Source organism: Mauremys reevesii, linkage group 4, assembly GCF_016161935.1.
Source record: "Mauremys reevesii isolate NIE-2019 linkage group 4, ASM1616193v1, whole genome shotgun sequence".
NCBI classification, from domain to species: Eukaryota; Metazoa; Chordata; order Testudines; family Geoemydidae; genus Mauremys; species Mauremys reevesii.
The window spans coordinates 103,457,556-103,475,619 of NC_052626.1; the positions used below are offsets into that span (position 1 = coordinate 103,457,556).

Consider the following 18,064-nt stretch of genomic DNA (forward strand, 5'->3'; position numbering starts at 1 on the left):
ATAGAAAATATAATGTTGCCCCTATTTAAACCCATGGTATGCCCACATCTTGAATACTGCATGCAGATGTGATTGCCCCATCTCAAAAAAAAGATGTATTGTAATTGGATAAGGTTAAGAAAAGGGCAACATAAATGACTAGGGGTATGGAACAGCTTCCATATGAGGAGAGATTAATAAGGCTGATCCTTTTCAGCTTGGAAAAGAGACAAGTTGGGGGGCGGGCATATGATTGAGGTCTATAAAATCATGACTGGTGTGGAGAAAGTAAATAAGTGTTATTTACTCCTTCTCATAAGACAAGAACTAGGGGTCACCAAATGAAATTAATAGGCAGCAGGTTTAAAACAAACAAAAGGAAGTATTTCTTCACACAACGCACAGTCAATCTGTGGAACTCTTTGCCAGAGGATGTTGTGAAGGCCAAGACTATAACAGGGTTCAAAAAAGAACTAGATAAGTTCATGGAGGATAGGTCCATCAATGTCTATTAGCTGGATGGACAGGGATGGTGTCCCTAGCCTCAACCCTCTTCCCCCAAGCTCCCACTCCCGCCCTGTCTCTCCTCCCATCCCATTTTGTAGTTGTGCATTTGAGTTCTCCTTCCTAAGTGTAGAAATTTGCTCTTATCTCTGAATTTCATTTTGTTGATTTAAAACCATTTCTCCAATTTATCAAGTTTGAATTCTAATCCTGTCTTCCAAAATGTTTGCAGCCCCTCTGAGCTTGGTGTCATCGACAAATTTTATAAGCATGCTTTCCATTATCCAAGTCACTAATGAAAATATTGAATAGTGCTGGACCCAGGACAGATCCCTGTGGAACCCCACTAAATACATCCTCCCGGTTTGACAGGAAGCCATTGATAACTACTCTTTGAGTGTGGTCTTTCAACCAGTTATGCACCCATCTGTGGTAATTTCATGTAGACCACAAGTCTGTAATTTGCTTAAGAGAATGTCATGTGGGCGTGTGTCAGAAGCCTTACTAAAATCACAACTGCAGCTTCCCCCTATCCACTAGGCCAGTGGTAATCAACTCAGAGATCTTCCAAAGGGTACATCAGCTCATCTAGATATTTGCTTAATTTTACAACAGGCTACATAAAAAAGCACTAGTGAAGTCAGTACAAACTAAAATTTCTTACAGGCAAAATGAGAAAGTAAGCAATTTTTCAGTGTGTGTGACACTTGTATTTTTAGGTCTGATTTTGCAAGCAAGTAGTTTTTCAGTGAGGTGAAACGTGGGGTACACAAGACATATCAGACTTCTGAAAGGGGTACAGTAGGCTGGAAAGGTTGAGAACCACTGCACTATGCCATATCATGGACTTGAAAATTCTTAGTGGTTCAGGAGTTAATTTCTCAGTCTTGGGATTTAAGATAACATAAGAACATAAGAAAGGCCGTATCGGGTCAGACCAAAGGTCCATCTAGCCCAGTATCTGTCTACCGACAGTGGCCAATGCCAGGTGCCCCTGAGGGAGTGAATCTAACAGGCAATGATCAAGTGATCTCTCTCCTGCCATCCATCTCCATCCTCTGACGAACAGAGGCTAGGGACACCATTCTTACCCATCCTGGCTAATAGCCATTTATGGACTTAGCCACCATGAATTTATCCAGTCCCCTTTTAAACATTGTTATAGTCCTAGCCTTCACAACCTCCTCAGGTAAGGAGTTCCACAAGTTGACTGTGCGCTGCGTGAAGAAGAACTTCCTTTTATTTGTTTTAAACCTGCTGCCTATTAATTTCATTTGGTGACCCCTAGTTCTTGTATTATGGGAATAAGTAAATAACTTTTCCTTATCCACTTTCTCAACATCACTCATGATTTTATATACCTCTATCATGTCCCCCCTTAGTCTTCTCTTTTCCAAACTGAAGAGTCCTAGCCTCTTTAATCTTTCCTCATATGGGACCCTCTCTAAACCCCTAATCATTTTAGTTGCTCTTTTCTGAACCTTTTCTAGTGCTAGAATATCTTTTTTGAGGTGAGGAGACCACATCTGTACACAGTATTCGAGATGTGGGCGTACCATGGATTTATATAAGGGCAATAATATATTCTCAGTCTTATTCTCTATCCTCTTTTTAATGATTCCTAAAGATAGTTTTGAGTCTAAGGCCTGGTCTACACTACGCATTTAAACCGAATTTAGCAGCATTAAACCGAATTAACCCTGCACCCGTCCACACAACGAAGCCCTTTATATCGATATAAAGGGCTCTTTAAACCGATTTCAGTACTCCTCCCTGATGAGCTGGAGGCTGCCTCCCCCTCATTTTATCTCACTAAAAGTCAGTGTTTCTTATTCCTGCATTCTTTATTACTTCATCACACAAATGGGGGGACACTGCCACAGTAGCCCAGGGGGGTTGGGGGAGGAGGGAAGCAATGAGTGGGGTTGTTGCATTGGCACCCCCTAGAATGGCATGCAGCTCATCATTTCTGCAGGATCTCTGGGGCTCTGACACGGAGTGGCTGTGCTCTCTGGTTCTCTGGTACACTTGCCCCATATTCTAGGCAGGACTGACTCTATTTTTAGACAAAACATAAAGAAGGGAATGACCCAGGGAGTCATTCCCATTTTTGTCCATGCACCCCCGGCCGACCTCAGCGAGGCCAGCCAGGAGCTCCCATGACAGCAGCAGATGGTACAAAAGGATTGATAACCATCATTGCCAATTTCCAAATGCAAACGGTGCAAAATGACTGATAACCATCATCTCATCGCCAGTTTACAATGGCAGACGGTGCAATAGGGATGGTAATCGTCTCTGCTACCTTGCAAAGGCAAATGAATGTTGCTGTGTAGCACTGCAGTACTGCCTCTGTCGTCAGCATCCAGTACACATACGGTGACAGTGACAAAAGGCAGAACAGGCTCCATTAACACACAGCCTTCAGAGTGTAACTTGCTCCCAGCTACACAGCATTGAGTGCTACTAGCTAGCCACTCATGAATTACACTGCAGAAGAACATCAGCAGATTCCCACTCCCAGACTTTCCCCCAGAAGTGTGCATCTTGTACTTCTCAGTACTCTCCTGAATAATACAAGCTCATAGAAAGTCTGTCATTTCATCTAAGGAAAATGATATGGACAAATCTTGATATCCCAAGCAATGGTTCCCAAACACTTAAATCCAAACACAAGGTTTAGATAAAACAAGAAGATAAATGTATTGTGCATAAAAGTCAAGATAGAAAAGAAAAGAAAAAAAATGCAATTTAATACCCAATGTAACAGGTTAAGTGAACTTAAAATCTTAAAAGCAAAAGGTTTTTCTGACCATAAGCTGTAGTAAATTTCATAGGCTGGGTCTCTTTGCAGCCTTGGACCCCTTAGTTCAATGTTCTCCAGGTATTCATTGATGTTATTAGCAAAAGGATGGGAGGAGAAAAGGTGAAGTGGAGGGCATTGTCTCACATTTTTATACCACTCTCCCCTCTTTGAGGATTACCTCAAGCTGCGATGCAGGCAACATGCAGTCTGTTGCCGATGTGAGGTATGAACCATCTCTGTGATGAAATGTACATTTCTTGTTTACACCTTCCCGCCTGCTGGTGAATGGCTGCTTTAACACCTGGCCCTGGCCAGTGTGCCTTTCTGAAAAACTGGTTTTATGCGTATTATCCAGAATTATAGCATATTATAGTAACAATCATATAGCAGAATTTATAAATTAATATACAATGCTGATACACGTTTTACTCAGACAATAATGTTCAGCAGATTGTAACTTTTCAAATGATACTTCACAAGGCATACTTCGTACAAAATTTATCATAGTCCTATGAAATGGGTGAACATAGGGGTGCTGCTGCCAGTCCCTCTTTGAATCTTGTTAAATTCTTGACCCTTGGTGATATACTGTAACAATATGTTCCAGATAATAGCAGGCAGTAGCAGATAATAGCTTCCAACTACAGTCTGTGAATAAACAGCCAATATGAGGATTACATTAATGTTTATTCTGAAATGAAGACTAGAGCTGTGTTTTTTATAATCTATCCCTGTGCTTTTCTTTAACATAGGTTCTGGGCAATGCTGACATTTTTGGCTCATGTTATGATATTCATTATAATTGGAATTGTGATAGCTGTAAAAACCTTTCCATATGTGACTATTCGTGATTTGTTTTTTATCTTAACACTGTATCTTGCACTGATTCTTATAAGGTAAGGACTACTGTTTGCCCCTATGTAGAACAACCCTCTGCCCCATCCCCCTGCCTTTTTTTAAATCATGATTGCACATATGGCTTTAAAAATATTATCATCTGTTTTATGATGTTTTAAACTGCATTGCATTTTCTTTGTTTATGCAGGCACTGGCATGTTGGGGTGCTTTCAGAACTACAATTCTATGTTTATTTTAGATTTTATTTAACACTAACAGCAATGAATTCAGCTTCTAACAGTAATTGCTGGAATTACATTAATGCTTAGCATTTTGTGGGCTTGCAGGGGTAACCTTGTTAATAGGATTACTTTGCTAAATCATGGGCTGAGTCTGATCAGTTGCCTCATAGAGAATGTTTGAACTCTCATGGCCTGGTTGTATAAGAGGCAAAGAGGAAGTTCTACAAAATTTTGAATGGCAAAATTGTGTGGCATACAGCTTAAGTAATTCAAGCTGTCATCATTCTGTGGTTTAGTCTGTTGGGACAAAATATCAGATTTTATGGATAAAATCATATGGATTGGGAATGAACTGTCTGCTTCTATGGCTGCAGAAAGGAATCTGAAAGGGACAAATGCTATATCTTCTCTGAGTTTAGTTTGTGACTTGTGAGGAACTAGCAATTTTGGGAGCACTTTGTTCCAAAACCATGTCTTTTGCTCTGAGTAGTTCTTGGCTGGTGAAGGCCAGTGAGGAAGTACTGGGTCCATTGCTAGCAGAGAAAGGCAGCATTTCCCTTAGAACAAGGACAGGATGCCAGCTTCTCTGAAGGTAACGGCTGTGGGAATTTTGGTCAAACAGAAAAAACAAAAACCCCACCAATAGTACAACAAAAACCGCTGACAATCTGGCTGACTATCAGCCAGTATCCAAATTTGATTCTCAATCAAATTTATAGAGAAGTTTGCAGTAAGACCACTCTTACAGTACTTAAATGCCTTGGATCTACTTGACCCTTGGCAACCAAGGTACAGACCTGGATATGGGACAGTAAATGCACTATTGTCCCTGGTTGATTTTGATCTGGTGGTGAATGAAGATCAAGTATCTATGCTAATATTGTTAGATCTATCAGTGTAACCCTTCTGCTCATCAGAGTTGGCACAACAAGGGCCGGGTTCAGTATCTAGGGGTTCCGTTTCAATAACACCATGCAAAATCGGCTCGAGCCCCCACCCAGTGACCTGGGACAATTACATACCACCCCCCTGGGTGCCTCTAAAAGGCAATACTTTCCCTCTCGCAAGCACAGAGTCTGAGTGTAGCAAAAGCCTTTTAATAAAAGTGGGAAATAATGCGGCATTATGTTGGGGAAACACCACAAACAGGATTCATAACACAAACCATGAGCAAAAGACCCACCCCCAAGTAAGTTTGGCAGTGTCCTTTTCCCCTCAGGGTCCTAAGTCCAGCAACCTAAAAGTCACCCCGCCCGCAGTTTCTGTCCTTGGTTAGTACAGCCCCCAAAGTTCAGAAGTTCATCTGCAGAGTTTACCTCCCAGCCTGGGTAGAAGTAGTGGGGGAGGTATGGGGGGAATCTTATATGCTCCGCTGCTCGGGTTGATGGCCGATTGCCTGGCCTCTCCGTGGGGTTCTGCTGCAGTCTTCACCACCAGCTGCGCCTCTACACCAGCTGCACTGCTGCGCTATCCGCTCCTCTCCGCTAGCCGTCCTGCTAGCCGCTCACTAACTTGTCTTCAGGCACACCCTCCTACTTAACACAGCTCTCTGTGATCTCAGCTCTCAGTGATTTTAGCTGGTAATAGGGGAGCATCAGTGCTGGTACACCACTAGCCTAAAGTAGGTCTAATGCTTAGACCTAGGTATTAGTGATCTCAGCTCTGCAGCATGTAACAAGACTCCTAATGGAGACAAAATTAGCTCTGTTATTACACAGGGGAGAGAGGAGGGGGTCAGAGTGGTGTTTGGGGCCCATACTACCAGCTACAAATAACTGCCCCTCACCTCTATCAAGTCACTGGGTTTTGGAACCCATGTCGCTTGGCTAGCGAGTGCTACTTGGTTGAGGGCGAGTCCCTTCAGCATAAAATGCTAAGTACAGTTCTACTGTCCTTGATTCACATAACCAGGATAACAATGCTTTATTACTCCTGCCCCAATAACAAAGAGACTGGGGATCTCACAGCAGCCAAAGTGACCATTTGGGCAAGCAATCCCTTCATGCTAGGCAGGGTGGGTATGCCCATGCAAACGAGATCAGCCCCTGAAGTCCTTTTCCACAGCTCACCACCAGATGTCAGGGTAGAGTTCATTCTGACTCTGCTTACATCAGCAATCTTCAATACCATAGTTCATGAGGTAATATTGATTCATTTGCACACTGCATCAAAAGTGGATGCTGTTGCTTTTGGTTGGCTCTTCTTTCCCAGCTTAATGTTACCGTTGGATGGTGTGGGATCGTAGCTACTCCCACTAAACACCATTTGAAGTTCTTTAGTGTTCCATTTTATCTTCCCTCCTGTTCAACATGTGCATGGGATTGTTGAAGGGTTTGTATAAAGGTTTGGACTACAATGCTTTCAGTATGCTGATGACACCCAGCTCTATGTCTCTATCTCTGAGCATTGATATTTTTGCTCATTATCTTATTCTTTTATTCACACAGAGGTCTAGTTGTTTTGTTCTTGAGCCCTCTTCTGAGCCGCCTTGGTTATGGATTTAACTGTCGCTGGGGAGCTGTTATTGTCTGGAGTGGAATGAGAGCTACTTTTACTTTGAATATGGCTCTTGGGATTAGCCAATCAAAAGATCCGGGTATAGCAGCAATGAAGAACATGGTAAAAAAAAAATTTAAAGGGCTATCTACATTTTTTTCAAAACTTGTTCATAACTTGTACTAGATACATTTTGTTGGAATAAGTGATAAAACAATTATAAGGACGTTCAGGACCAGATTTTTCAAAGTAAGTGAGCCAAATATATTTGCATATGAGTAATCCTTGCATAAAATAACCAGCACAAGTACACACAGATTATTTAGTTACATAAAATTAGCACTTTCAAATCTATTCATGCAATTATGAGTACCTAACTTTGAAAATCTAGTCTGACTAATTTTGATTCATAATAGAAATATGCATGTAGATGCTACTTTTTATATTTAAAGATGCATTGCAGTTTAGTTTGTTTAAATGTTTATATATAATCTGAATTTTCACATACTATACAATGGGTCAGTATTGTTTCATTAACATTTTCAATATACTTATGTAATTAGCACAGAAATATTTTTACTACAGTTAGCTGTCCCTCTTAGAACTTTATGTGGATTCAGGTGCATCATGTGAGCCTTTGTGAACTAATCCATTTTCTGCTAGGGATGCTGTTATCTGGAACTGTGTTTGTTACAAGTGCTTATGGCTAAGATTTTTTTAAAAAAAAGCATGCTTGAAGTTGGGTCCTAAATCCATATTTAGGCACTCTGAAAATCAGGCCAGTTATTTAGTTATCTCTGGAGTTAGGAGGCTGACTTTAGGTATTCACTTTGAAAATTTTCTCCTATATTCTCTCCTGTGAAACTTTTGATGATTCTGGAACTGGAGCCTCCATTGTTAGATGTCTCTCTATTGTCTTGTATTTAGAAATGTGGTGGTACCAGAATTTAAGATATCAAAAATGAAAATCTCTGCCTCCATCATTGATGGTATCATTGCTTACTCCCATGTAAGATCTGAAACTCTCTCTGTTTCTGTACCTCAGGGATCTGATCTTCCTTTGCAGGAATTTTATTCACCTGTATCCTCAGCTCTGCATGGTAGTAGGAGTCCTTCTCCAAGGATGTTTTTGCCTTCATCTAGGCAACCTCGGTGGAAATTCTTCGCACTTCAGATTTCATGCTTTATAGAGGTCTTGTTCCACGGATCCCATCCTTTTATGGCACCATATGCCTTATCTTATGGGGCACAAATGTGGCCATTTGTTGACCCTCACCTTTTCCCATCAGCTCCTTAGTCAGCTGAATCAAGTTGCAGGGGGAAATTGTTGCTTTCTGGGAATCCTGCTGGACACACCCCATTATCCTGTCAGGAACTCTTAAGAACCTGCATCACTAGGAATCTCAGAATGAGCAGGAAGGTCTTGTGGAGGAATATGCCGACCAACCTACCCCTTTATCCATATCCTCAGTATCACCTGATGAGGCTGTGACACCATCAAATATGTTAACTTTAGATTACTTCAGGACCTCCTTAAAAGGAGGTGGACATATTAGATATTCCTTTGGAATTGTCTAGTAGAGAGATCATTAATTGTTTGACTTTTTTGCACTGGATATCCCAGGATCAATTAGCCATGCCTATTAACAAAGACATCCTTGAACTTGCTAAAAACTTGTGGCGGACTCTTGCTGCCTTTTCTTGGCTGTATCTTAGAGGGCAGATCTTGGGTTCCAAGTTCCTCTGAAGGCGTTTGAGTACTTTTTTATACATCTGGTACCTGGATTGCTGTTTTTAAAAATGGCTCATGAAAAATTGAAGTTGCCTGGGCTTTCTAGTTGTTCTCCAAGAGATAAAAGACCTAAGAAGATGGAGCTTTGGGGGAGGAAGGTTTATTTATCTGCTTTCTTGCAGTTTTGTAGGCCAATTATCATGCCTTGTTGGCTAAATATGATTTTAGGCAATGGGACAATGGTTTACATATGTCTGAGAAGCTTTCTTAAGAGACCAGAGATGAGGACATCTAGGAGCCAGCAGGGAAAATGGCTGTCTAGATCTGGCGCTCCTGCTCAGCTTCACTAAAATTCACTGACATCTGCTATTATTCTAAGGCCACAGCTTTTGTCTCAAAATGGTTCATCCTGCTTTTTAACATCTTAGTAGCAGATGGATCCATTTTTGGAACACCCTTTCCTCTCTTACTCTCTCACCACCCTCCGCCCCAAACTACAAGGAAGCAGAGGCTCTCTGACAGCCCTATGCAGGGCAGCATGACACTACTTGCAGAGGAGGTCCCTCTGCCTGGGCCTTTGATCAAGTCTATAAAATGCTAAAGCAGATATCTGAAGAGCAGATTCTGCTTAGGAATATGTCAGAGGATATCTCTGAAATTAAAGCCATGACTGATGCACACCAGGTCACTTTTCAGGGCCTATCTCTCCAGGATTGGGGAGGCTGAGAATCACCAGAGTTAAAGGGAGCCAAAGAAGTTCCCACCTCAGTGCCGTATCTCTCATATCTGCCATCTTGCCAATATGTAAATTGAGGCAGACTGAAATCAACACACTACATCCCACTGATCAGGAACTCAGACCAGTCTTGGTGCCATAGGGGACAGTATCTATATTGTATCCTCTCACTGTGGCACCAGGGTTGATTGATTTGCCTAACAAACTGTGCAAACTGGGGTTGGACAGCTATCAATCCAATCTCCTGACTCCATTTCTAACAGTGGTTATGGAGTTTTGTTTTACTGGTTTTGTGATTCTGTGCTGCATCCGCTCCTATGTGCAGCTTACATGAAATGTTGCTTCAGATCATTTTGAATTTCTTGCTAGAAGTTTTCCAGGAAAGTTAACACCCTACAAATCCATGCTTCAGATGTATCTGATATCTGTGGACCTATCACCAGGAAAGAAATATGTTCTCAGATGTATTTGAAATATTTGTTCTGCTCTTCAAATTTTAAAGGGCACTTGCACTGACCAATGCACCTTCAATGGGATTTGTCCTTTGTTTTACAAGTTTAATGGGCTCTCTTCTGATAAAAAATTGAATTGCTTTCTCTAAAGGTGGCATTTGTAGAGACATTCATTTCCATTCTGAAGGTTAAGGAACACCACTTCCTAGTTATCTGTCCATCTCTTCAGTTCTTTCAAGATTGGGATGACCACCATGGAGACATGTGGACTTAGTGGGTCAGGATTTCACCGGGTCATGGTCACTTTTTGGATCCTGACAAGTTTATGTCTGGAGTGAATCCCGAGTTCCACATGGATCAAACCATTATTCGATTCACTTTGTACCTGGACTTCGACTTCTCTCAGGAAAAAAAATATTCCTTTTGTGTGAAAAGGGCTTTGAGGTTTTCTCTCTCCTGTATTTACAGTTTTAATGAGGTAAAACAGTTTTTTTTATGTTGTTTCAAGGGTGACAATGAGAAAAAGCAGCCACCAAGATACTGTTTAGGACTGCTAAGTCCTTGATCCTCAAGTTCATATAGTGCCACTCTTCTATACCTTGGAGGATTAAAGGCATCTGCATAATTGCTATTTGGGTATCTACAGATTGCAATATGTCACTATCAGCTAGATTTCTGCTCCTCAGAGAACATTTCTATTGGTCAGAATTTGCTTACATGTACCATGTAAAGTAAGCTACAAGTAACACTTTAAGGTAATCTCTGATGGTCTGCTCACTACATCTATCATATGTTCATTCTGTTTCTCTCTATTAGTAAGATGGGAGAAGAGGAATGTGTAACAAAGGCAAATTACTTGTTTGTAATTCCTTTTGCTGTAGTCTTGTCCCCTCCTACACCTCCTTCGTCCTGGGTGCTACTTGAGAGTGTGGGTGGGGTTTTTTTGTTGTTGTTTTTCTTTGAGGGGTGGGATGAGGGAGGGTTTTTCTTTGAGGGGTGGGATGAGGGAGGGTTGTGGTTTTGTTTTTTGTTTTTGACCTACCTGGTTGTTCCTTGTCTTTTGCTCTTGAATAGTCTTAATAGAAAGAAATGGCTGCACTGATGTTTTTATATACCAATCTTACAATCTTGTTTCCTGTAGTGGGGTTATAATGTTATCTCTTCATACTTTCTTCCTCTTGGTAGAATGGGGGAAAAAAACGATACAAAAGAAAGGTAGTATGGTCCAGTGGTTAGGGCACTACCCTAGGGCTTGGGAGATCTGGATTTGATTCCCTGCTTCACCACAGACTTCCTTAACTTTGGACAAGTCCCTCAGTGCAACGAGGATAATAATACTTCCTTAATTCACGGGATGTTGTGAGGATAAATACATTGAGAAGTGAAGTGCTTTGAGAAGCATTATTAAATACTTAAAATATTTAAAAAAATTATTATAAAAAGGAATTACTTTTAATTTAATTTTCCTTATTTGGACATTCTGGCAGCCGTGAAGAACATATGGTTAAATTTAGCAAAATTATGAATAAACAAAAACATCCACAGTTTGAAGATACATAGTTGCGTTGCACTGTTGAAGATGATGTCAGCAAAGGCATTGTTTATGGAAAATATGTAGAGTACCTCACTGTTCAAAATAATTTGCATTTTACTTTATACTACTGATGATAACACTGATTTGAAGTGGTGAAATGCTCTCTTTGTTTTTCTGTTTTAGATATTACTGTATGCAGGAACAGCATCATTAATGACTTTGATGATTAATTCTACCACGGTGAAAAAGCTGGTTACAACACTGGGTAAAACACACTCATTGATATTGGGGAGGGAAGGAAAATACTAAAAATAATATCTTTGATATTCAGTTAATTTATAAAATCTGCTTTGTTCAGTTCTGGCCTATTTGGAAGATATTAGATTGAGTGCACTAGTGTAATGTTATTACTTTTTACAGTGCATTCTGCATGGATATATTAATTGGACAATTAACACAAAATAGTAAAATATATAAAAAATCACAAAACAAGGTATGATGTAAGAGTTATCAAAATTGAGTTCACTATAACTCCAATACCATTTTTACAATACCCCTTTGTATAGATATTTAAAATTGTTATCCGAGAGCTAATTGATTTATCAAAATCTTGTTTAAATAAGATAAAATACAGCCTCAAATCAATGTTTTTAAGGTTTATTATATTTAATGAACTCTAACAAAATTTTGTACATATCTGCACTCCTTGTTTTGTCCAGGGAGTGAAAATACCCAAAATTATTTAATTATAAATTGTTTGTCAAAGATTTCCCTGTCACATAACAGAATTCCTGGCAGATAATGTTGTGTCCACTTACTAAAGAGGAAGACGACTACAAACGAAATAAACAAACAAAACAAGCCATCAGACAAATGTAATTATAAAATCACCAGTACAACAGCTTCTAGTTTAGCCCAGAAACTTCCACAGTTAAAAATCTGGAGTCCTCCATCCTAAACGAGCAGCAGGATTGGAAGTTGGATGGGGAGATAAGGAAAACTACAGCAAAGTACACACAGGATATGTCTACACTATAAAATTAGGTCGAATTTATAGAAGTCAGTGTTTTAGAAATCATTTTTATACAGTCAATTGTGTGTGTCCCCATACAAAATGCTCCAAGTGCATTAAGTCGGCGGACTGCGTCCACAGTACCGAGGCTAGCGTTGACTTCCGGAGCATTGCACTGTGGGTAGCTGTGAGTAGCTATCCCACAGTTCCCGCAGTCTCTGCTGCCTATTGGGATTCTGGGTTGAGATCACAATGCCTGATTGGGCAAAAACAGTGTCGCGGGTGGTTCAGGATACATGTTGTCAGGCCCCCCCTCCCTCCCTCCGTGAAAGCAATGGCAGACAATTGTTTCGCGCCTTTTTTCCTGGGTTACCTGAGCAGATGCCATGCCATGGCAAGCATGGAGCCCGCTTAGCTCACCGTCACTGTACGTCTCCTGGGTGCTGGCAGACGTGGGACTGCATTGCTACACAGCAGCAGCTCATTGCCTTTTGGCAGCAGACCGTGCGTTATGACGGGTAGCCATCATCATCATACTCCTGGGTGCTCTTTTAACTGACCTCGGTGAGGTCAGTCAGGGGCGCCTGGGCAGACATGGGAGTGACTCAGCCAGGTCATTCCCATCTTCTGCCAAGCACCCAGGAGATGACGATGTACTGGACCATCTTCTGGCAAGCAGCCAGGAGCTGACGATGGCTAGCAGTCGAACTGCACTGTCTGCTGCCACCCTAAAGATGTAAAATATAGATGGAGTGGATCAAAACAAGAAATAGACCTGATGTGTTTTGTATTCATTTGCTTCCTCCCTCCCTCTCTCCCTTCCTCCCTCCGTGAAATCAATGGCCTGCTAAACCCAGAGTTTTGAGTTCGATCCTTGAGGGGGCCATTCTGTGAGACAGTTGTTTGTGTTTCTCCTTGATGCAAAGCCACACCCTTTGTGGACTGTAATTTCCTGTAAGCCATGTCATCAGTCGCCCCTCCCTCCATCAGAGCAAACAATCGTTGCACGCCTTTTTTCAGTCCACACGCCATAGCACTGGGATCATAAAGCCTGCTCAGATCACTGCAGCAATTATGAGCACTGTAAACACCACACGCATTATCCTGGAGTAGATGCAGAACCAGAACCTGCCAAAGCAAAACCAGGCGAGGAGGTGATGGCAGCGCGGTGACGAGAGTGATGAGGACATGGACACAGACTTCTTGCAAAGTATGGGCCCCGGCAATGTGCACATCATGGTGTTAATGGGGCAGGTTCATGCTGTAGAACGCCGGGAAACAAGCACAGACTGGTGGGACCGCATAGTGTTGCAGGTCTGGGACGATTCCCAGTGGCTGCGAAATGTTCGCATGCATAAGAGCACTTTCACGGAACTTTGTGACTTGCTTTTCCCTGCCCTGAAGCACCAGAATACCAAGATGAGAGCAGCCCTCACAGTTGAGAAGCGAGTGGCGATAGCCCTGTGGAAGCTTGCAACGTCAGACAGCTACCGGTCAGTCAGGCATCAATTTGGAGTGGGCAAATTTACTGTGGGGGCTGCTGTGATCCAAGTAGCCCATGCAATAAAAGATCTGCTGATATCAAGGGTAGTGACTCTGGGAAATGTGCAGGCCATATTGGATGGCTTTGCTGCAATGGAATTCCCTAACTATGGTGGGGCGATAGATGGAACCCATATCCCTATCTTGGCACCGGAGCACCAAGCCAGTGAGTACATAAACCGCAAGGAGTACTTTTCAATGGTGCTGCAAGCACTGGTGGATCACAAGGGACGTTTCACCAGCATCAACATGGGATGGCTGGGAAAGGTACATGATGCTCCCGTCTTCAGGAACTCTGGTCTGTTTCAAAAGCTGCAGGAAGGGACTTTCTTCCCATGCCTATAGTTATCCTTGGGGACCCAGCCTACCCCTTAATGCCATGGCTCATGAAGCCATACACAGGCAGCCTGGACAGTAGTCAAGAGCTGTTCAACTATAGGCTGAGCAAGTGCAGAATGGTGGTAGAATGTGCATTTGGATGTTTAAAAGCATGCCGGTGCAGTTTACTGACTCGGATAGACCTCAGCGAAATCAGTATTCCCATTGTTATTACTGCTTGCTGTGTGCTCCATAATATCTGTGAGAGTAAGGGGGAGACGTTTATTGCGGGATGGGAGTTTGAGGCAAATTGCCTGGCTGCTGGTTACGCGCAGCCAGACACCAGGGCAGTTAGAAGAGCACAGCAGGATGCGCTGTGCATCAGAGAAGCTTTGAAAACCAGTTTCATGACTGGCCAGGCTACGGTGTGAAAGTTCCGTTTGTTTCTCCTTGATGACCTCTCCCGCCCCCCCCCCCCCCGGTTCACTCTACTTCCCTGTAAGCTAAACACCCTTCCCTCCCTCCTTCGATCACTGCTTTCAGAGGCAACAAAGTCATTGTTGCTTCACATTCATGCATTCTTTATTAATTCATCACACAAATAGGGGGAATAACTGCCAAGGTAGCCCGGGAGGGGTGAGGGCAGAGGGAAGCGCTGGGTGGGGTAGGGGAGGAGGGAAGGACAAGGCCACACCACACTTTAAAACTTAAAAACTTTAAAACATATTGAAGGCCTGCCTTCTGTTGCTTGGGCAATCCTCTGGGATGGAGTGGCTGGGTGGCCGGAGGCCCCCGCACCGCATTCTTGGGTGTCTGGGTGAGGAGGCTATGGAACTTGGGGAGAAGCGCTGTTGGTTACACAGGGCCTGTAGCGGCAGTCTGTGCTCCTGCTGCCTTTCCTGCAGCTCAACCATACGCTGGAGCATATCAGTTTGATGCTCCAGCAGTCAGAGCATCGACTCTTGCCTTCTGTAGCAATCTGACACCACCTATCCTCTTCAGCCCGCCACCTCTCCTCATGTTCCTGTTGTGTTTTCCTGTACTCTGACATCGTCTGCCTCCATGCATTCTGGTGTGCTCTGTCAGTGTGGGAGGACAGCAGTAGCTCTGAGAACATCTCTTCCCAAGTGCGTTTTTTTCGCCTTCTAATCTTTGCTAGCCTCTGCGAAGGAGAAACATTTGCAGCTGATGGGGGGGGGGGAAAGGGAGATTGGTAGTGAAAAAGACACATTTTAGAGAACAATAGGATCACTCTTTCTCGTTAAACCTTGCTGTTCACATTACACAGCACATGTGCTTTCGTTACAAGGTCACATTTTGCCTCTTATATTGAGGGCCTGCCGGTGTGGTGTGAGAGATCACTCACGCAGTGCCAGGCAACAGAATTCGGCTTGCAGGCAGCCATGGTAAGCCACAGTCTTTTGGCTTCTTTAACCTTCATAACATGTGGGAATGGTTTCAAACAGCAGTGCCCTCATTTCCCATACCAAGCAGCTGTTGGGTTGGCCATTTAATATGGGTTTGCAATTTAAAAGGAGGGGCTGCGGTTTGCAGGTTAGCATGCAGCACAAACCCAAATAACCACTCCCCCCACGCAATTCTCTGGGATGATCACTTAACCCCTCCCCCAACCGCATGGCTAACAGCAGGGAACATTTCTGTTCAGCCACAGCCAAACAGCCAAGTAGGAACGGGCACCTCTGAATGTCCTCTTAATAAAAGCACCCTATTTCAACCAGGTGACCATGAATGATATCAGTCTCCTAAGGATAACACAGAGAGATAAGGAATGGATGTTGTCTGAAAGCCAGCAAACACCGGGACCATACACTGCCATACTTTGTTATGCAATGATTCCAGACTACGTGTTACTGGCCTGGCGTGGTAAAGTGTCCTACCATGGCGGACGGAATAAGGCAGCTCCTCTCCCCAGAAACCTTTTGCAAAGGCTTTGGAAGTACATCCGGGAGAGCTTTCTGGAGTGTCCCTGGAGGATTTCCGCTCCATCCCCATACACGTTAACAGACTTTTCCAGTAGCTGTATTGGCTGCGAATGCCAGGGCAGATTACTCATTAAACATGCGTGCTTTTGAACCATGTGTAATATTTACAAAGGTACACTCACCAGCGGTACACTTCTCCGCATACAGGGTCTGGGAGCCCACCTTGGGTGGGTTTGGGAGATACTGGCTTCCAGGGTGAAAAACGTATCTTGGCTGTTGGGGAAACCAGTTTCTCCGCTTCCTTGCTGTGAGCGATCTTCAATCTCTTCGTCATCATCTTCCTCATCCACAAAACCCGCTTCTGTGTTGCGTGATTCTCTATTGACGGAGTCAAAGCACAGGGTTGGGGTAGTGGTGGCTGCACCCCCTAGCATGGCATGCAGCTCAGTGTAGAAGTGGCATGTCTGTGGCTCTGCCCTGGACCTTCCGTTTGCCTTTCTGGTTTTGTGGTAGGCTTGCCTTAGCTCCTTAATTTTCACACGGCACTGCTGTGTGTCCTTGTTATGGCCTCTGTCCTTCATGCCCTTTCAGACTTTTTCTAATGTTTTGGCATTTCGTTTACTGCAATGGAGTTCAGCTAGCACGGATTCATCTCCCCATATGGCGAGCATATCCCGTACCTCCCGTTCAGTCCATGCTGGAGCTCTTTTGCGATCCTGGGACTCCATCATGGTTACCTGTGCTGATGAGCTCTGTGTAGTCACCTGTGCTCTCCACGCTGGGCAAACAGGAAATTAAATTCAAAAGTTTGCGGACCTTTTCCTGTCTACCTGGCCAGTGCATCTGAGTTGAGAGCGCTGTCCAGAGCAGTCACAATGGAGCACTCTGGGATAGCTCCCGGAGGCCAATATCATCAAATTACATCCACACTACCCCAAATTCGACCCGGCAAGGCCGATTTCAGCACTAATCCCCTTGTCAGAGGTGGAGTAAAGAAATCGATTTAAAGAGCCCTTTAAGTCGAAAAAAGGGGCTTCGTTGTGTGGATGGGTCCAAGCTTAAATTGAGGTAACACTGCTAAATTCGACATAAAATTGTAGTGTAGACCAGGCCACATTGTCCAGGAAGTAATTTTCTCTTGTATATCTCCTCTTCACCATTCTACAGCAGAATTTTGAAAAGAGAGCAGATGTATTGAGTAATATACATTTGAGAAGGAAGACTTACTTTACAAAGGAGGCTATAGCAATTTGTGTTTAAAGGCTGCTTTTGAAAACACAGTCAAGTTCCTGCTTTTAGTGGCTAGTGAAGATGATGGGCGGTCATGAAAAACAGTGTGACCAACTTAAGAGCCACAGCGCTTATTGATCTGTAAAGCGTAAAGTTAGCCTTCTCTTTTTTGATAATCACTGAGGGAAGCTATTGCTTACATGGGAAGAGTTAATTAAAAACATATTTTTACAGTTTTATGTAACAGCAAGAATTATGACAAAGCAACCACTTTGTACTGACAATGTGGTTAATCATAGTATCATAGGACTGGAAAAGACCTCGAGGGGTCATCTAGTCCAGTCCCCTGCACTCATGGCAGGACCAAGTATTAATGTTGTATAAACATCTGAGATATATGCATGATATATCCTGACTTTGGTAAGGCTTTTGACCCAGTCTCACGTGACATTTTTATAAGTAAACTAGGGGAATATTGTCTTCTGAAATTACTGTAAAATGGGTGCACAATTGGTTGAAAAACAGTACTCGAGCAGAGTTATCAATGGTTTGCTGTCAAATTAGAAGGACGTATCTGGTAGGTTCCCACAGGGTTCTGTCCTGGATTCGGTACTGTTCAATATTTTAATTAAAAACTTGGATGATGGAGGAGAGTACACTTTTAAAATTTGTGGAGGACACCAAGCTGGGAGGGGTTGCAA

General features: G+C 42.9%; 1 protein-coding gene across 11 annotated transcripts in view; it reads left to right on the forward strand.

Moving 5' to 3' along the window:
* LOC120404838 (sodium/hydrogen exchanger 10-like) overlaps positions 1-18,064 on the forward strand; it is a 304,962-nt gene that overhangs the window by 76,392 nt on the left and 210,506 nt on the right. For 8 of the 11 annotated variants that reach the window (XM_039537846.1, XM_039537852.1, XM_039537849.1 and 5 more), the window contains 3 exons: positions 4,042-4,185; positions 6,816-6,987; positions 11,502-11,583. The exons of 1 other annotated variant lie outside the window; for it this stretch is intronic. In XM_039537846.1, the coding sequence (XP_039393780.1) occupies positions 4,042-4,185; positions 6,816-6,987; positions 11,502-11,583 (398 nt within the window). The remainder of the gene's footprint in view (positions 1-4,041; positions 4,186-6,815; positions 6,988-11,501; positions 11,584-18,064) is intronic. 2 more of the 11 variants (XM_039537850.1, XM_039537855.1) reach the window with 1 other exon arrangement.